Below are 21,915 nucleotides of genomic sequence, written 5' to 3'. Positions count from 1 at the left end.
TACATGAAATTTCAGCTGAAAAGCTAATTGAAAAGCTAATTTGTTATTTCTTAGCAGAAGAAGTAACTTCAGCTGGACAGAAATATTTTTCTAAAATTGTTTTAAATGTTATTCGAAACCAAATAGTTTGTCGTGCTTTTGCAATTCGTTAGCATTTAAAGATAATTTCAATAATATTCAGATATTCAGATATTCAGATATTCAGTAATTCAATTATCTTTTCTTTAGATAAATACAAAACGTTGAAGTAATTATTTTTTGGAGCCAGAACTCCCATTTAATTATTTAATGCATAACTCAAAAATATATATAGTGAGTTCTTTCATAACATATTTCAGTTACATAAATATTACATATGAAGATACTTTTTTCTATTGGTGCTTTTCATGCTCCTCAACTAATTAAACAAAAAATAAAGAGATAATAATGCATGAATAAAAAATTCAATTACATATTAAAATATATTTTGAAAACACTGAAGAGCCCTTGCTTTGGCGTTTCCAAATATATTAAAAAAAGTTCTAGACTACCTCCAGAAGCATGCTTAGCACAGTGATGTCTATGAGTGAATAATGGTAATTAAATGGTAAATGGTCTCAATCCAAAAGACAACCTAAAAGAAATGGCGTATATTAAATTATGGTTATTATTGCATAAGAAAAAGCTTTGAAAAGAATGAAAAATTAAAAAATTTGTGCAGAATATTGTGATTTCTCCAAATAAAACTGCCACCAAATCTTTGGTAGTTCAAGAATGCTGAACTGAGCGTACCAGTATACAGTTAACGTGGATAACCGGTCACAGTCTCGGTCTCGGGCAACTGCAACGCAGAAGAGCATGCGAAGGCAGATACTCTGCTCCCTGATATTTATTTGTCAGATATTGATATCCCACTAGCAACGGCCATGCTGGCAATCAAACAGAAATATCTAAGCATAACTTAACAAAATTGAGTAGATGAACATTTTTGTCAGATCTAAAAAGTGACCTGGTTTCAACTGAACAAGAAATGTGACAGTCAGCAGCTTTAACTAAGGTGTAATTCACTCAGAACTAGCGTAGCGATGCTGCCGGATCACTGGAATGTGGATGAGATGAAAACTGTTTTCTATCTCATGTGGAGATGACCATTATTGGTTAGGAGAAGATTTAGAAACTTTGAGGCCTCTTTTTTTACCGATCGGACAGAGCTGTCAACTAAAAGCATTAGGGCTGAACCAAGTTAATAGTCTTGTCAGATTGGTTACGTTCACTTGAATGGGAGTTTGAGTTTAAGAGGCTGTTGTACACAACGCCGTCAGTTCCACTTCCATTTAATCTGTCCTAATCTAAACTGTAATGATTTGAGCCAAAATTAGGCAAATTCTACTAGAACATCGAAAGTTAAATAAAGGAATACGAAAAAGCTTTCAAACATTAGCAGATCAAACAAGTTATAAGGACAATAAGTCACTTAATTGTAAAAATGGAATCCCTTCTATGAATTTGGATAGAAAATCAGAATCAGAGAATAAGACTCTGTCGATATTCGATGAGTTAAAAGGTTGTTCTCCATCAACAAGTGATCAAAAACCAGAAAAATTGTTAAAATTAAATATGTCGAGAAATGTGATTCTATTTACGTTGCTTCACAAATTTGCGTCACCAATCGGGAATATGCTCATAGAAAAAAATCGTTGAAGCAATAAAAACTGTTGATCTTACTATAACAACAACTATAACAACAAAATTATATCTAATGGTTAATGAACGCTGACTCTGAGTTTCAAATTTGGCAGAGTACTCATTCAATTCTTGGTACAAAAAATTATTTACGGAGAATTAAATATAAGAAATAATTCGAAGATGGGTATTTAGCAATACTTGAAACAACTATATAGTCAGCCCAAAATTCAATTAATTAATATAATACAAAAAAAAAAAAAGAATTTTTGTTGTTGTAGTTCAGTACTTTTGTTAAATTAACATATTAGCATTGTTTAATATAAGAATTGTCTTGCATGCAAAATGACATCGACGACAGTTGTAATCCGGAAACAATTTCATGTGTCAACTATCAACAAGAACTGAAAGCCGTATATACTGATAAGATGTCTCTCTCCCTTCACTCAATTCTTAAAATATCTTTGCCAATCATCTCTCAAACAGAGAGACTACTGTCTAGTGTCTTTGTATGAGAGACTAATTTCTAAACAAGAACTGTTGTATCTTAAGGTTCGTTACTTATTTAATTATTTTTTATTTTGCAAATATCGTCATACTATTCCACAAGTTAATAGGATGATATATAAATCCTTGTGATTTTTACAGCATATGTGTCAAAATTTTATGAAAATCTGACGTTATAGTTGTTACTGTTGTTTTAGTGTCGCTAAGTTAATAGGTATATAATATAGGCTTTATAATTTCATTATAATATGATGATTTTGTTCGATTAAAACCAACTATTTGTTAGCGATTTGCTGATTTTAAACATGACAGAGGGTTTTCGACTTCTCTTAATTCAATGGTTGCTGCAATAAATACTAAAAAGATTCATGAACAAAGCCTTCTGAACAACTGTAAAGTGAAGTTTAGGAAGATAACTGACACCTTGAAGAAATCAAAACGAAGTATACCTACATACTGGTTTTCAATAATATTTCGAAATGTTTACTCACTGTTTGGTGTATTTCACCGCTATATAAAGTATTTATTGTGTTATGTTTTCTGGAACTTAATTTTATGATTTCATAAATTATGGAAGGAGCATTATCTATGCAGAGATTGCATTGCAAATATGTTTTTATAAACCATTATGTGAGAAGCCTTTTCACAATCATAAGGTCCAAATAAAAGTTATGATTGAATTGCAATAAATTCAGCTACATAGGCGTAGACAAGGGAGACATTTGCGGCGATGGTTCCCCTAATAGTGCAGTTAAAGAAATACTTCACAATGGACAGATAGCCCATGAAGTAATAAAACATCCCCTTCATGTGATACATCGGTGGCGAGAAGGTATGAAACTTTCTTTTTGTTTAATAATTTTTATTTAAAAGGGAAATATTTCAAAAGTGGTCCCCTGAAGTGCTTTCTGGGTATAATCATATTAAAATACTTTCAGTTGTAAGATGATTTACGTAATCGAATGTATAAAGATTACAAACCGATCTCGTAAAAATCTTGTATTAATGTTTGATACACATAATTTCCATTCACAAAATTAATACGGATTTATTTTTAAAAGGAAGTTAAGTATTTTGGCCGCAATCAATTTCCTTAACGTAAGCTTCTTTTTTTATGAAACTACGAGGCTTTTGCATCTAAATCACGTCTTCAAACAAACTGAAGCCAGGTGGCAAATTATTTGCTATCTAGGTTCAAAGGTCAATAAAAAAAGTCACGAGTTACACAATTACCTTCAAAAATGATAAATTTACGATGTTTCGTTTTAGATTTATTTCCTTTGAAAGTACAAATATTTTTGACTTTATATTACAATTACCTTGACGAATACTTTTCGAAGGCTCGTATCAAAATTGATTAATTGGAGAATGTTTATTTTATAATTTTTTAAAAAGGCAACAGCTTACAAATAAAAACATAAGTATTTTCTTCTGTAGTTTCAAAATTAATATCTTATAATCACATTGGGAAAAATTCTTCTGATCTATCTTAGCATGAAGACGGAACATTTTGTGAAAAATACATGGTTTTACAACACATATCTAATCCACAAATAATACTACTATATACTCCATAATAGAAAAGATTAGTGTGCAGCATTAATATACCTTAACCTGCCTTAAATTTATTTTGACGGCTGCAAACTAAATGACAGAGTCCGTGTATCATCTCTTCTGCTTGACCATGCTTGTCATTAAGACAGAAGTAATAATTACTCACTATGTAGCAAAGTCAGTCTTGAGCCAAACAGTTTCTGACATTAAGTTCGCGATCTTTATGGATAAACAACCTGCAATTAAATATTTGATAAACTTTGTAGTAATTCTTGTAGTTCGAGAATAAAAGCATCTCTAAATTAATTGTTCAAGGTTGTCAGTGCCCAACTCATATGAGTACCTCAACACAGAGACATCTCGGAGACTGTAAAATACATTGTGACCGAAAGGTTTTCGGAAATTCTCATTTAAAATTCGCGCGCTGTATATTTTTCGATATTTTAAGTTTATGTAGTTTGGCAGCACTGTCCTTAATTACTATGCCAAAAATGAGCGCGATCTGTCAGACAGTTCGTTTACGGCAGCTGTTGAAACCAGTTCACCTCAGTAGTGCGTTGCGAAAAAAACAATGGAAAAAAATATTGAACAAAGAGTTTGCATCAAATTTTGTTTTTCGAACGAAATTTCGTGTGCAGAATCGTTGCGAATGCTACAAAAGGCTTATGGGGAATCAGTTTTATCGAAAACTCAAGTTTATGAGTGGTACAAAGCCTTTCAGGACTGTCGTACGACCGTCGAAGACATGCCGCGTTCTGGACGACCTTCGACCTCTACCACCGACGAAAACATTGAAAAGGCAAAGGAAATCGTGTTCAAAAATCCTCATGTGAGTGTTAGAGAGATAGCACGAGAGCTAGGCATCGGTCGTGAGATGGCTCGTTTGATTTTGGTGGACAATTTGTGTATGCGACGTGTCAACGCCCGGCTTGTTCCGATTCACCTCAATTTGTTCAACATTATCAACGATTTTAAGGCCAAACATTCAATAAATACCATCGAACAGCCACCGTATTCACCTGATCTTGCACCGTGTGACTTTTTCCTGTTTCCCAACCTCAAATTACCACTCAGAGGAACGCGTTTTGAATCCATAGAAGACGTAAAACAGAATTCGCAGAGGGAACTCAAAGCCATACCGGAAAGCGCCTATAAAAAATGTTTTGATGATTGGAAGAAACGTTGGCATTTGTGTATCGCTTCTAATGGAGCATATTTTGAAGGAGATAAAATAAATATTGATGAAGATTAAGAATTTTGCGTTTTATTTAAAATTTCCGGAAACTTTTCGGTCACAATGTATAACAAATTGCTACAGCAGCGCGCTGCTCTTAGAAATTCAATTTCGAATGTTGGTATTGCTCTTGCAACGACTAAACTGGCCATTAAACAAATAGATATACTTTCCGTTGATAAGGCAAATTTAAGCTTGTCTTAAAAAAGTGATTCGCCATTGGTAGGCATAAATCACTCGCTTAGGCTGTATAATAAAGCCACGCTTCTTTAGGCTGAAGTTTAGCGATTACAGAAACTTATTAGCTAATTGCAACCCACATCAAGGACAGGTGCAGTGTTGCAATGTTTACTAATAGCAAAACAGCAATCTTCCACCCAGAGGAAGAGGGAAAATAAACAAGCTAAACCGTCTAACTGATATTACTCTCATCTGGATTCAATTGCATAAAAACACTAAATGAAAAACAAACCGTTTGGAAAGTCTGGATGGAAGACTTTGATGTTATGTGTAACTTTTTGGTCAATGACAAAATCACATAAAAACTAAAAGGCTTACTATAGTTCTCTATGGTCACTGACACATAAAAACCTAAGTTAAAACACATATACACATATAAGCGTTACACATATAAGCTTTGACCTCCTGTAAAATTCCTTAAATATCCAAACACAAGCAATACAATTTGTAACACTAAGCAATTTCAATCTTGTCTTTCTGAGCAATCGGGGCGATAAAACACGACTGCTTGTTTCATAGCCAGTCGGATGAAAGTAGAAGATGGGATACATTATATACATTATATATATATATACATTATATATATATTTAGATACATTATATTTAAGTACAGCTTGGTTCTAATTTTAGTCAGCCAATGGTATGTTGGCAATTGTATGTGTATGATTTATATGTGTATCATTTTCTGGTGGCTCGTTGAAATCTTTGAATAACACTTTTGCAAGAATTGTAGCCAAGTTGGTGGCTAAGACTGGGCATTTGTATAATAAAAGATAGCTTAATAGTTATCATCCCTCATTTTGCAAAAGGCGGCTGAGATTGTCCGCAGAACTTTTGTCTACCATTTAGGTAGACATACATCCAGTTACAAGCGAAATAATATTACCGATTTTGATCTACCTAAGATTATTTATTTCCTAGTTTTGGATGAGCTAACAGATGGATAGATTTGTTTAGGATTGATGCAAATGATATCGTTTTCCTACCTAATTTAATTTATAAATTTAATTTTAAGTACTTTTGGAATGATTACTATTAATGATTACTATTACATCAGTTAACATCAATGAAAAATTGTATTGAAATTATTTTAATTTAATTTAATTAACTCTATTATTGCTATTAATTTATCTAATTATTATCATATCGAGATGCTCATGATCATGTTTATACATTCGCAGCAACGAACAGTGGCTGGAAATTCAGCCACAAAAGATTGTTATTTGGTTCAGCAGATACTTAAGTTATTTTTGTTTCTCTTTTTTTTGATTTTAAATAGTCGCGATCTTCTATTATTAACATTCGGCTTTCAAATTTGTCCAAATGAATTTTTAACCTGCACTTTTTACACAATTTACTTAAGTAAATCAATTATTTGCAATAGCACCGATAATAAGATCGGTAGCGATCTTCGATTGCGGTTCATTGACAGATATTCAGATTTACCACATCTTCAACTGAGAAGAGCGAACGTATTCCTAGGTTATTTGCATTGTATCTTTCACGACGAGTAACTCTGTCTGGCTTGAAATGTATGCCAACAAAGTCGGATGAGTGGACAATATTGGATATAATGAAGACATGTCGTAGACATTTGGTACCACGTGTTGCCATTTCAAGTCAAGTCAAACCAAATTATTTAATAATTTCCAATTGTTTTGTTGTTGTATTTCATTTATTTATTGGTAAATTTCTTAAAACTCTGAATAATGCTTTGCTACACTTTTTTTCTATTGTAATTTTGTACAATTGTTGAAATTATTCAATCATTTTGTAATAATTTTTTATAAGTTATAGTCACATTGTTTTCAAGGACTATTGAGCGATTTCTCACGACTTTACAATATTTCCAACTAATTTTACGTTCGATTAATTTAAGTAAAAATTTTATGATTATGATTTAAAGTTCAAATCAAAGTAAAATAATCAATTTTTTAAATTCCTATGTATAATAATAACACTAAATTCTTTATTTAAAATTTGTGAATACGTATATAATTTCAAAATACATATATCCAATATATATATATTATATATATTATATTGTATTATATATTATTATATATTAATATATGTATATTAAAAGTAATGAATTGTTAATAGTAAGTTTTATTATAGATTTTGTCATTCTAAGAGAAAGTTGAACAACTAGTAATCCTGTTGGATTCAGTTCTTACGATGTCTTTCGTTTGCCAGTTGTTTGTTTTGTCTGTCTTTTTAAATTCCCAAAGTACTTACGTAGTTGGCCATTACAGACGTGAGTCCGATCAGTTGTTTGCTGTCGCCAGTTGGTAGTACCGAGTGCCCCCAAATCGTTGATCACCTAGTTCTTTCATCGAAGATGCGGACGTCCTCTACTGCGTTTTCCACCTGCGGGTATCGAATCAAATACCTTTCTAGCCCGAGCACTTTCTTCCATTCGCATGACATGACCAAGCCAGCGAAGGAATAGGAATCCCAAAGTACTCCTGAATATATAATTATATGGACCAAAATAGTAGAAATATCATAACTTGAAAATAACAAAAATAAAACATCATATATATTTTTTGCAAAAGTAAAAAAAATACCAGAAACAGAAGTTATAAGATATGTGTATAAATGTTGATAATGTGAAGTTTTAAACCGCATAGACCTGTTGGCAAGTAATTAGTTAAACTGAAACTAACAAAACACCAAATCTGGGTGCAGTCATCACATAAAATGGAAGTGAACTGTTCATATCAGTATCAATCCTCATTGACTACCTTGATGAGAGTTGTCACATATGCGTCAATATCATTGTTGTTCAAAATTCATATTATAATCATATAAAGTAAAGTGAAATGAAGGCCAATTTAGATACCAATAATTAATTTAATGAATTATATCTATCTGTCCAATTCTGTACTAAAATTTAATGTAATTATATTTTTTTATGTCCGTCTTCGTTTACAAGGAAATCGTCTCCATTCGCGGTTTTCGTTACTGCGGCTCAAATACGATGGGTCTGTTGTTATGGCAGTCAAATTTTTTTAACTTGACATAAACTGGCTGTTTGCTTCAAAATTGTTTAGTGGTCCGAGTTTATTTGTTGCAAATTTCAAATCATAAATTCAACTCGGTCACTGTTAGCTAAAATACCATAATCGCTCAGTTACTTCCCATTCTGTAGTGTTTGCCTTTCTACTGCCTTGACTTTATGTTATTTAACGGAGACTCCAATTATATATTGAATGCTGGTAAAATTTAATTGTCAAAAATTAATAGGTTCATAAACAATTCATTGAACTGTTACAATTCATCAATACGTATTTCACTTGTTTAAGCACAATACATCAAACATTTAAGGTCAAATATTGTAGTCTTCTCTTTAAAAAAAATATTATAAACAATTTTAAATACCAAAAAGTGCACTTCAACATCACTTTTGATGCACTCGAAAAATGTTTATAATGTTTATCGCACAAGATGCGAAGCATATGGTTACTGATGTCAGACAAAAAGACTGACTGACGTTGGAGCAAAAGACTAGATGAAGCTAGAGCAATCACCAACCACGTAATTATAGTTAAACACTATTCGATGCGTCTTTATGCCTCACCAATGGAGGATGATTTGACTTTGAAGTACAACGGATTTGATGGCCTATAATATTGTGTTTTGTATATTTATTTGCATTTTTTGTACTTAATTATTGTATATGTTACGTTACTTCATTAAAGACTTACTTTTGTAAGTCTTGGCTGTGAAATGCGCGTAATTAATTTTAAAGGCTCTCATTGTTTTTTGTTACGGAGATAAATGAATTAATGCATTGCATACAAAATGGTTTGAAAATAAAATGTTTCTATTAAATTCGTAGCAATAACAAAACTGTAACGCCTTCGTACATGAAAAATTAACATATTTTAACAATTTGTCAATATTTTTATCTATTTTTTAAACGGTTTAACATTTGGTTAAGAACATACGCTACAATCGGCATAATTGACTTTATCACACATACGAGTACTAGAAGTGTATTTCACTTTTTGATTCTATTGTTTTTGCAAAGATAATGCCGCCGATCATGGGAATGTTCGCCGCGATCTTCCTTCTTCCGAATGATGAAATTTTCACATCAGTGATAACTAATACAGTCATCAATGCCAAATGGCTCCAGAGTGCTTTTCATAAGTCCAATAATTGTGAACTATATTTTTGTTTTGCATTATTTCGTGATAATTCAAAATTAGTGTTTAGGTAATGCAATAATAAATACCATATGTTATCTGATGTAAATCATGTATTTTAATTTCAGGATATATAAAACTTACTCTAACATTGTAAGTGCTATCGGCTTGATTACTTTCATCATTTCACTACATCTATCCATTAGAAGTAGATATCTTAGAGTTTTCTTCTTAAACATAACTTTATGTATTTCATTTAAGAAATTATAGTTTTAGTATTAAAAAATGTAAAACTTTCAGTTTAACTATAAACGTTAAATATTTGATCACTACACAAGCTATGTAATTACATTACATACATTATTTAAAATGTATGTATTTTACATTATGTAAAATAAATGATTTTTATTGTTAGATCCTATTTAGGTAAATTAAAGATTAATTATCAAAATTGAAGACCTGGTTACCCAAAAGCGAAGATATAGACTACAGGAAACTAATTTTGTTTGTTAAGAGCGTTCATTAATCGGAATAATTCTTTGAATGTAAAAACTTCTAATTAGAAATAGAGTCAGTTTATGTATTTTCACTAGAATACAAGTGAAAAATTAAATAAATCTTGTTTTAATTTCATAGCCAGCCAGATGCATTGATAAATCGAAATAAAATCTGTTAAGGCCTATTTCTATCTGATATCTTGTAAATAAAAGTGCTTCCCGTATGTTGATCCCATTCAAATAAAATATATTTTCATAGTTCTAGAAATATTTTCATTATATAAATTTTGTTATATTTATTAGATTACTCAAATTGATTAAAAATAATATTTTAAAATCAATCCAATTGCGATTTCATCGAACAGTTATTTTTAATGACATATACACTATTCTTCCTATTCTATATTTTCTTAACATCTAATGTGAAACAAAGTTCCGACAATTCCTTTAAATCGTCTTCTCTTCGGAGCCTAAATGGAAACACAATTTCATATAAAGTTTACTAATACAAGTCCATCGTCAGCTGTTCTTGTGTTAAATTAACTAAATGTAGGTATAACCTCTAAGTGAATCTTTGAAATTGTCGAAATTAAGATAATTTAAATGGACATTTTTTGTGAAATTATTCTTTCGTTTATAGTACTATTAGATAAGATTTCTTATTATTTGATTTTATGTTTTCCAATCATTCGTTTTCAATCAATCCAATCAATTCCAATAAATCGTTTTTCTTTTTGTTATTGGCTATTTTGATTGTTTATTTTAATGTAAGTTGAGCTTTGACTTCATGCATGAGTGAAGCAAGGGTGTTTAATATGTAATAAATATATGAAGCGTTTTTTTTTAAATTGTATTTCATTGGAACATAAAAACATCCACAAGATTAATGAATTTAGTAACTTATGTTAAGAATAGTAATTTACTCTACAGTGTTTTAAATGTTTTAAACATTTGAAACACTCTTTAAAATTAAAGAGTGACTTTAGTACAAATTTGATGTTATTAAGCGTTGTTTAAAAAAATAACCAAAGTGGGAAAAATAATCATATTGAACTATAAACAATTTTCTAAATCTTTAGAGTTTAAATGAACGGCTAAAACATGGAAAACCTATCTTACATACCATATTTCTTAATTACCTCAGAAAATATTGATTGTTACGTTAATACATTATTATGCACTACTGAGGAGTTTCTGCTTAATAGTAAATAATTGTGCAATGCATGTGATAATTATATGGAGTGAAGCTAAAAATAAAACTAATTGATTTTTAATGGAAGTTTTAAGGGGATCCATAGCTGCTATTTTACTGATATATGAATGGACTTCAAAGTAACTTTACTTGCATCTTAGTTGTTGCTATTTACACTACTAGTTCCTATTGTCAGTTATTCGGTGTTGGTTAAAAGAGATTTAACGGTTAAAAAATAAGTGAAATCATCCATTGTCCATGTCATCTAATTGCAAACTCTAGAAGTCCACTAAGCATTTGCAGATTTTTTGTTTAACTTAATGTCGTCGTGACCAAACAAAATACATAGAAATAGTTAAAAGTTTATATATTTAATTGTTTTAAGTTTAATTTTCACGTGATTCACTTCGGCTTTCACCTACGAAAATATATTTTTATAGTTTGCCATAAACGTGGGTAGGATGGATTATTGACAAATATGACGGCAAATTATTGCATAAGTCATTTTAGCTAAAACGTTTTCAGAATACCTATGATTTTGCTGGCAATAAAATCAGATACATATTATACAAAAATTAGCTACATAATAAAAGGAATGTAAATAAAAATATATAAAAAATCAAATTACAATCTTTAGTTATACATAGAGCAAATCTATTGAGATAGTCTAAAAAAATATATTTACAGTTCCTAAAATAAAATTGTGTTGTGTGTTTATATATCATGTGTGTGAACCAAGTGTATGAGACATTTGAAAATACATACAAGTATATTCATCCTCAGCCAACAATGAAAGTAAATATGCATAATATCTGATGTTAAGCTTGATGTTGTCTTTTATATCATAATTATAATAAATCCATTTCAAATATAATTATTGAATTTTATTTCCTTTACCGAAATGGTAGCTCTACTGCATTCCAAACTTTATGGGGAAAGTATAATTATCCCTTGCAATATTGATGTTTGCTATTACCAGATTTTTCGTAATATATTTTAATGACTTTACATTTTACCTATACACAATATAAAATACGTACTGCATTTTACGACCTATGCGGACAAAACTTTACAAAAAGCAAGCATTAAAAGTGTATTTTTCAAATTCAGCAGACACGGTTTCACTTTAAAATAAAATATGATTTTTAATCAAATAAAATGTCAAATCGTATTTCTCATAATACTCAATAATAACAGAGTGTCAGAAGTGTCATCTTCTCTTCGAGATATTTTCAATCCCGCAATTAGTTTACGAACAAACTCAGTCGACATTGCAATTATAGAAAACCTGCTACACACTATTAGTAGAGACACTCTCCATGTTCGTGTACAGTTTGAATATCTGAATTTTTACGAAGACGAGACATTTGAGAATCTGCAATTGATGTTGAGAAATTCTAATAAATTACCGTACTAAATTAACATACAGAATATAGACGCTAAGGATCATTCTATAATTGCTAATAATGATTATGCTCATCATCTTTGGTATGTGGACTCATATTTGGGATTTACGTAAGTTATTGTGACATCACAATTTTATGTATATAAAAAAAATTGGTTATATTTGTCGTCTGCCGAAAATGCATTATAATTGTTTCCTTTTTATAGAAATATAATAAGCATTTTTCGACACAATATCAAAAGATCCACTGGTACCTTCATCATTATCTATAGGAATACAACACAGCTAGACAACAAAGTAGAAGTCAAACAAATCCTACGAAAGGCCTATGAGCTGGGTATATTAAATTTTCTTGTTACATATGCAGAATCTAAAAACAAGGTGCTGACTTACGCATATAAGACATTTGGTAAGAACAGATGTAGACAATTTCAGCCAATTAACACGAACATCTATGAAAACGGCCGATTTCAAAAAAAAGAACTTTTCTTAAAGAGATACATTGACTTTTTCAATTGTGAAATTCGTGTTTATGTACGCAAAGTGGAGCCCTTTATTATCTATGAAGCCAGCAAACAAAACCGTTCTAACTTCGTTCTAAAAGGAGTAGAGGGTGAAATAATAAACACCATTTCCAAAGCTCTAAACTTTCGCATATCTGTGAATAACGAACCCGGGCTTTCTTGGGGAACAGTGCATTTAAACGGTAGCATGACCTTTCCATTTACTTTGTTAAGAGATGGAGAGGTTGATGTTCTTTTAGGTCTTTTCTTACATTCCGCTGAAACAAATACATTTTTTACCAGCAGTATTAACTACTTGCGTACGCCTTACGTATTTGTCGCAAGAAATAATTTAAAGTATGAACAGCAAACAGATGAGCAAACTTGGCTGTTAGAACCATATAGATGGAGTACATGGATTTGTTTAGCAGTTTATTTTTTGTTTGTGAAATTACTTATAGATATAACACGGCATAGAAAGCCCGAAAGCATAAAATCAGTTTTCGTAAATAAACAGAAACATTCCGGCTGGTTGGAATTGTTTGGCGTTGCACTTAGTATACCGCAAAATGTAACCAATACAAGAAATCGTTTCTGTTTTTCCATTGTTATTTGGTGCTTTGGATTCATTGTTTTCAATACAGCTTATCAAGGCAAACTATATGCGGCCTACACAGATGTTAAACCAGAAAAATCGTTAGTTTTGGATGATATTATTAAAAACCGTTACAATATTTTAATGCGGGGCTCTATAGAAATAACTACAGTAATGGCATTCCTAAAACTACCTACTGAAAATTTTATAAGCATTGATAGTAAGGACCCAAATGAAATATACGATCTGTTAATCAATCGTAAGGAAAAATTCGTTGTTATGCTTACTACGCTTCACAGATTTCTGTACTACGTACGAGCAAAACATATGTATGATGATTATCGGATGGTATCGCAGTATCTAAATATGCAACAAATATGTACATTTTTTCAAAAGAACTCATATTTGAAGACCCCTTTTAATCGAATCATACGTATTCTTACTGATGTGGGTTTGATAAATAAATGGATGAATGATGTAGCGGCTATAGGCTTAGATGTTTATAAACGAAATGCAATCCATGCAGCTGCACCCAAGCCACTGACCTTAGAAACATTCAAAATACTATTCGTTGTTCTTTTTCTAATTGAGCTGATGGCGTTTATTATTTTTATAGCAGAAATTTTTATTTATCGATGGAAATTAAAATCGAAATGAAAATCATCCATATGTGTATTTGCCTCTTTATTGTATATGCCATCCATGCCATCCATTGATTATACAATCCCTAACCTGATACGAATTAAGGGAAAGCAACAGTAATTAAATAGAAGATATACAAAAAATTACAGCCATAAAATGTTATGTAATCCTCAAAAAAAAATTTTTAGTAATTGTTACAACATATCTATGTCTTAATAAAATTTTTAAAGTCATGCAATATAAAAATTCTTTCATTTTTATATAGTGCGATTAATGCGTTATAAATATTTGCATACCTTCAAAACAATAGTTCTTGAACAATTAAGAACGATCATCAGATAATATCTACGTTATGTATTGACGTTATGTAACTTTTACTTTTTAAATGCTCAAATCAACTGAAACTTCCTTATATGTACACTTTTTTGGACATGAAAGTTACCTTCGATAACGTCATCCATCGCATAAGAAAAGCTATGATTAATAAAACTAGAGCATTGATGAACATAAATTTATAGGTTCCTAAATTTTAGGTTATAGCTTACCTTGAAACGTAATATTATCAGATCAATTTTGAATAATCGTAACTAATACGTTTCTAACGAAGCGCGCTGTAAAATATGTTAACGATATCGGGCAAAACGAATTGAAGAGGAATATCTTTTTAAAAGAATAAAAGGGACCAGAGTTGATTCGGAGATAATCGTTATTCGTTATTTTCAATCGTTGACAATAGTTTTGCGTCGACACTGTCATGAAGTTAAAATTGTTATACGATTTACCGGCTCAGCTATTTAAATGTGATAGCGAAGAGGTAAACGATAATTTACCAAAAATTGAGAGATGAATATGTCTACAACGGGTGTCGGTTCAAAATAAAAATAGTAAAAGGAATTTTGCAATAAAAAAACATGTAGATTGACAAGTTCTTCCAGTACAGATTAAAAAAAGGTGGAGGAATAAAGATGCTTGCTGTTAACAACTTCATGAATCTACAATACATAATTCACTTCTGATCATGTATATATCTAGAATGACGGATATTTTTCATTATAAAATATTTTTCACAATATCATATTTGTATCTAATAATTACATTTATCAGAAAATCAAATTATCGTACCAGATGGCATGCTTTAGAAAAATTTAAGTTGGAGTTTATATTTTTAAATAATTTTAATTTCTTTACAAATATTCTCTACAATAATTACATTTCAAGTTATGCTAAGTCATTGCTCTTACACTGAAACGTTTGTCACCAATTAGCAATAAATTTTAATGACTTCGCTATTTAATTATATGCATAAATTACGGAAAACTAATGAAAGGATTAAGGTTTAAAAGCACCTTTCTACAGATTATTAGGAACAGTTTGGCTTTGGAATTCAAAATGAGTTTTAATCAACTAAAATATTTGCTGTTTTTAATTCTACTGTGCCGAGTCGGAATGGTTGATGCAGCACTGCAGGATATTTTTAATAGTACCAACAGTTCAATAAAAAACACATTGGAGGAAGCAATAATGGATTACTTTCAGAACAGCGATGCTACAGATACTCTTCATATACGCATACAATTTGAATATCTAAATTTCTATCAAAGAGACAGGTTTGCGAATTTTCAACATATATTGGCGAATTCTTCAAAATTTTCTTATAAAATTAATATACAAAATGCGGACGGTAAGAACCATTTCAACATTGAGCAGTTTGATAATGCTCACCATCTGTGGTATGTGGACTCATACACGGCATTTGTGTAAGTATAGCAATAATAAAAAGAAAATATAATTACTAGGGACTCTGTCTCTAATTGTTTTCAAACTCAATCTCTAATTTTAGTTCTATCTAAAGAGAGATAATTAACATATATCACATATATAATCAATATAGGCTGGAATTGTTGAGATTTCAGTTACTTACCTACTGTCGATAAAAATTATTTGTCCACATAATAAAGGTCAACATTGATAATGTGGCATAATGATACGAGAAGTGGAACTATTCTGAAATGTTGAAATGAGTCTGTTGTCAAATATGTACATATGTGTTTCCTAAGACCGACTGCTCTTTCATGTCGCAATAAGGTTTTGTTTTGGTTCTTTGCATCACAGAAGCTATTTCATGGAGTCACTTTCTGCATTACTAATCTCTTAGAGTATAAACCTTATAACCTCACACTCCACCATTGGTCACGACTTGAGTCTTTTGTTGCAATATATGGAAGTTAATTGTAAGGCGTAGGGTCATTAATTGAGCTTATAGGATTATTTATAACAAATATATTTGTATTTTTTTTATAAAATAATAAAATTGTTTTCGTTTTAGGATTGCAATAAAGCAGTTACGACACCGTATTAAGGATTCAACTGGAATGTTCATTTTAATACATAAAAATGTAACAAAACTCGATAACGAAATGGAAGTCAAAAAAATACTAATGCATGCATACGATATTGGTATACTTAATTTTGTTGCTACTTATGCAGAATCAGTGAACAGGACTCTTACCTATTCTTTCAAACGGTTTTCGCCAAACAAATGTAGGCAGTTTCAACCTGTAATTACAAATATTTTTGAAAATGGTCGATTTAAGAACAAAGAACTCTTCGTGAAGCGGTACTCAAACTTTCACAATTGTGAAATTCGTGTTTATGTACGCAATGCACCACCTTTTATTGTCTATGAGCCCCGCACCCCAAACAGTTCCGAATACGTGCTAAAAGGAATTGAAGGAGAATTGATTAAAACCATTGCAAAAGCATTAAATTTTCGTATATCTGTGAGAAACGAATCCGAACTTTCTTGGGGAACTGTTTTTTTAAATGGTACAATGACATTTCCGTATGATATGTTAAGAGATGGCAAAGTTGATATACTTTTGGGTATTTTCTTTTCATCCACAGAAGTTTTACATTATTTTTCGGGTAGTTTATCTTACTTGCGAGCACCTTATGTTTTCGTTGCAAAACGTACTACAAAACAGAAAAATTTTGAAGTAACTTGGATATTGGATCCATATAAATGGTCGACATGGATATGTCTAGCAGCTTACCTTGTCATAGTGAAATTGCTGATGAAAATAACATTTACTGGGAAGTTTAGAAACTCTGCATTTTCGGTGCATAAAGCAAAACATTCTAACTGGTTGAGATTATTTGGAATAGCACTTAACGTACCACAAAATGTGGTGAATTCTAGAAATCCATTTTGTTTTTCTATTATAATTTGGTGCTTTGGTTTTATTGTTTTTAATTCAGCATACCAAGGAAAACTTTATTCATCGTATACAAACTTAAACCCAGAAAAAGAACTGTTTTTAAAGGACGTTTTAAAACACAATTATTTGATTTTAACGCGAGGACCTTCTGAAGTCGCCAAAATATTAACGTTTGTAAAGTTACTACCTAATCGTTTTGTAAATTATAATTTGACGGATCCCAATGCAATTTTCGATGTTTTATTAAATCGTACCGAGAAGTTTGTAGGCACACTTACCACACTTCACAGGTTTCTTTACCACATGCAAACCAAACGTCTTTTCGATAACTTTCGATTAGTTCAGGAACCACTAAGTGTGCAACAAATCTGTGCGTATTTTCATAATAATTCATTTTTAGTGGAACCATTTAATAATGTCATACGCATGCTAAATGATGCTGGCTTGATTTCCAAATGGATGAATGATGCATTCTATATGTTAAAGTACAAAAATATTGACATATTAAAGGGAAGACTAATTCGCAGTACTACCCCTGATCCACTTAAATTAGAACCATTAAAACCATTATTTATCGCGTTTATCCTGCTTGAGTTAATAACCGTTCTAGTGTTCATTGGAGAGGTCACGATTCATCGCTGGAAGATGCAACATAAAAAGTTTATATCCGTTAATTCACGTCGTAGAGCTCAATACTAGTGCAAATAGTGCAGATACAAGAACAAGTAGTTTAATAATGTAAAGATGCAATAATGTAAAGTTAATGAAATTCAAATAAAGAAGGCTACTGAAATTAAAAATTTATTATTACATACCTAAAATGGCAAGATTTTAAAGTACGAGAGAATATGATATATATAAAATTGATTATTAATAAAGTATATTTCAAATATTTTAAATCTGAACCTAACAACATTTTTAAATTGGTCACGCTGTTTCTTGTGAAAACCATTGTGCCACTTCAATATTAATAGTCTTCGGTGTTCTTTATAGATTGGTGAAGTCATGGCACCATATTTTTCAAAGATGCTACCAGTCGATTGGGATATGAATTATGTGACCGAAATTATTTTATGGATAATTACACCATTGTAACTATCAGCTAGATTTTCAAAAATCGGGGGGAGCTTTTTAAATGTTAATTCAACACATTCTTCATTGTGTAAAATAGACCAGCCTGTAGACATAATACACTTAATTGGGGTATATCTAATTCTGAAAGAACTGTGCTACAAATTCTACAGGAAATACACTCATAGAGAAAACTTAGTCGCACTCTCTGACTTTGTAAAAGATGTAATAATAACAGAAAAAGAATAATAGATGAAAATTTTTACATTTAAATAAAATACTCGTAGAATAAGAAGCGAGCAATGAAGTGTAGTTAATTAGTTTGTTGGCAGGCGGCATTTTAGCCATGCATTTTATTCAATAATCAATAATGTTTTATAATGTAAATATTTTGTAATTTATTTATTTATATTATAAATTATCGTATAAGATTAGCTTTAAGATTGAAATATTATATTGTTTTTGCACTAAAAAAAATACTATACTACATACTATACTACTACATACGAAACTGAGCCCGTTTTAAAGATGTCTCCAAACGTGACATCGGTAGAAAAACAATTTTGCAACATAAATATCAAACCCGCTGCCAAATTGTCCTAGTAATGCTGTCTCCCTCGCCAAAGAATGCGATAAGATTCCTACACTAAACCCGGTCAATTCCCCCATAGCTTTTCTGATCGGTAACATCCATAACATGGTGGATGAACATTTTACGAATTAAAGTTTTATCTAATCCTTCATGCCCCAATAATAAGGATTCAATGGGATCCTCTTTCTGATCCCAAGCATTGTGTCTAGCAATTTGCCGTCTTTTCGTGTCAAATACTTCTGCTTCCTCTTACATCGCAGACAGAAACAAGCTTTTAGGAAGCCATTTGATATCCCATTATTCTCCTCTGTTGATGTGAACAATGTGATCACATAAGTGAAGGCTTCGAAAGCCCTGGGATATGGTGACGTCTCAATGCTCAGGCTTAAATACGTCTGGGCCATTGGCCTTTAGTTCTGACACACATTCTCAATTCTTCCATCAGTTCACACATCATTCCTAACATATGGAAGATTGACAGAATAATCCTTTTGCAATTAAGCCAACATCAGCGACATCAATGAAAATAAACGTGGACTAATAGCCCTCCAGACAGTTACAGTATCCTCTGCAAGACCACAGTTGTACTACAACAAAGTTCTCAATAGGTTCCCGCCTAACATTTCCCAAAAAGTACGACGATTTTTCCGTGGATTGAAAACTATCCTAGATTAATTGAGATCAGGGTGTAATCATGTGTTAAACAGTTACTTGTTACGCATAAATATGTCATTTAATGTGTGCCCAAACTCCAGCTCCACCTCCATGATGTCGGCCATCTGTTCTCCTGTGCCAACTCACATACAATCCTTGGACTAATCAATCTTTGAATCTCTCTAATAGAAGTGGAAAAATTTTTTTAACCTTGATCCTGGTTGAGTTCAATTTATATCCCGCCCATCCTCCAATCTACTACTCCCTAACAATCTCCTCCCCTCTTAAAACCTTTACCCATCCACACCCTAACCCATGTATTCGTTATGTAATTCCATTCAGTATATATGCACCTATGACTACTGTACAGGACACCTTAATATTGTGCCATAACATAAACATATACCTTCCTTTTATGGTTTCGTTTTTTAGTGATAGAATTCTACACCATCGGCAACAAAACTATAATTTTTTCTGTAAAAAATTCTTTATGACTACCAATTCAAGATCACTTATTCCGTATCATGAATATAACGATACCTATTGAAATGGAAACATCAGTGAAGACAAGTATAGATGAGAGAAAACCACTTTCCTAACTGACGCTTTCACTGTGCAGCGAGAAATGGAAACATCCCTCAGTCCTCGGCAATACGAGGTTCTAAATAGGTCCGAAGGTAGAACAAAAATCATACTCAAAATAGATATGCAGAATGCGTAAAGCTTGTATGAAGCAGGAAAATTTCAAACACGGTGAAAGAAACGAAGAAGATATATTGGATAAAGTACAATACAACACATTGATAGATATACTCAAAATGTAGATACTGATAAAAAATATATATACGGTGATTCGGAATGTATCTAAAATTTGTATTGGAACTAAATAGATGAAATGCGAGTCATGAGTGTCCATATGGCTAAAAATAAAATGTTGTAGTTAAATTTTTTTCCCAATAAAAAATTCATTTTTTATTTTAAATTTGTATAACATCTAATTATATGTAAAAACTTTCACATTCATAAAAAATAAATAAATAATTTTGATTGCCAACATCACGTAACGGGTAGGTAGAAAGAAAAGAAGAATTGGAATTCAAAGATATTATATGATATTAGTAGCTCATCTCTACTTTTTATTTAAGTATATAATATGTAATAATGTTTACAAATATTTTATGTGGTAATTTATTGATAATTTTATGACAATTAAGAATTTTTTATGAATAATATTATTATAATATATAATAATTAATTTCAGATAATAAGTAACAACTTTTTATTTGTTAAATGGCATACAAATTTATATATTATATTCAATAAGCGAAATTAAACGCTTCATTTTCCTTAATAATTATATAATGGAAATTAAGTTGTGTTAATTGTGTATAATATACTTAAGTTTTTGAGTCTTTTATTTGGGCATTTTAATAACAGAAGAAATAATATATATGTATAAAAAATTAATACTATTTATATATATATAAATTATTGTTACATATATATATGTATATATAAAAAATATATATACATAACTTAATTTTATACATATATAAAAATTAATATTATATATACATAAATTAATGTTATGTATATACAATTGATATATTACCCTTTTAAGCTATTTATTTTAATTATAATAAAAAATTTAAGTAATTTAAAGATCTTCAAAAAGAATATTAATGGAAAGAAACGAGATCGTGTTTCGTCGTTGTACCTGTTCAATTCATATATCCCCGACAGTTATTTTTATTAAAATATCTTTTTCAAAAAGCTAGAATTTTAATAAAGGATTGAAACTCATAATTCAATAATATAATTCATATTTCTTAATTTTTAAATGTTTCATAATACTAGTATAGAATTTAATATGTATACTATTTTATACTTTGTTATTATTCAAAAAAGAAATTAATTTATTTTGACAAATGGTTTTCCAGAAAAAAAAAATTAGGGCACAACTCAAAGAAGGCTTTTCAATGTCAGTATCAAAAGTACGAAGATGTACCACAATTAAATATTATTGTGTAGAATGCTAATTTGAAAAAAAATTAAACCACCTACAATCATATAATTGAAACAATAAAATCTCGAATTTTAAACAATCAAACAAATCGAAATGCATGATTTAAAAAAAAGCAAATTCTTTTGATATACATATATTCAAACTATATCACGTTTTAGAAATTAATACT

General features: G+C 30.6%; 1 protein-coding gene across 2 annotated transcripts; it reads left to right on the top strand.

Moving 5' to 3' along the window:
• Window positions 1-12,160: 12,160 nt before the first annotated feature.
• LOC119662005 lies at window positions 12,161-18,198 on the top strand. Of its 2 annotated transcripts, none has more exons than XM_038071547.1 (2): window positions 12,161-12,555; window positions 16,512-18,198. In XM_038071547.1, exon 2 carries the CDS (start codon window positions 16,558-16,560, stop codon window positions 18,100-18,102), a length of 1,545 nt encoding a protein of 514 aa, XP_037927475.1. In that variant the 5' UTR covers window positions 12,161-12,555; window positions 16,512-16,557; the 3' UTR covers window positions 18,103-18,198. The 2 variants fall into 2 exon arrangements, with proteins under 2 accessions (XP_037927475.1, XP_037927483.1); XM_038071555.1 differs by lacking the exon at window positions 16,512-18,198 and adding an exon at window positions 12,652-14,336.
• The last annotated feature ends 3,717 nt before the right edge of the window (window positions 18,199-21,915 follow it).

Source organism: Teleopsis dalmanni, chromosome 1, assembly GCF_002237135.1.
Source record: "Teleopsis dalmanni isolate 2A chromosome 1, ASM223713v2, whole genome shotgun sequence".
Lineage (NCBI taxonomy): Eukaryota > Metazoa > Arthropoda > Insecta > Diptera > Diopsidae > Teleopsis > Teleopsis dalmanni.
This window is presented reverse-complemented; position numbering and strand designations above follow the sequence as displayed.

What these genes read in the sequence shown, in the direction of transcription:
- LOC119662005 (XM_038071547.1), top strand. Translation starts at nt 16,558, where the DNA reads ATGTTCATTTTAATACATAAAAATGTAACAAAACTCGATAACGAAATG.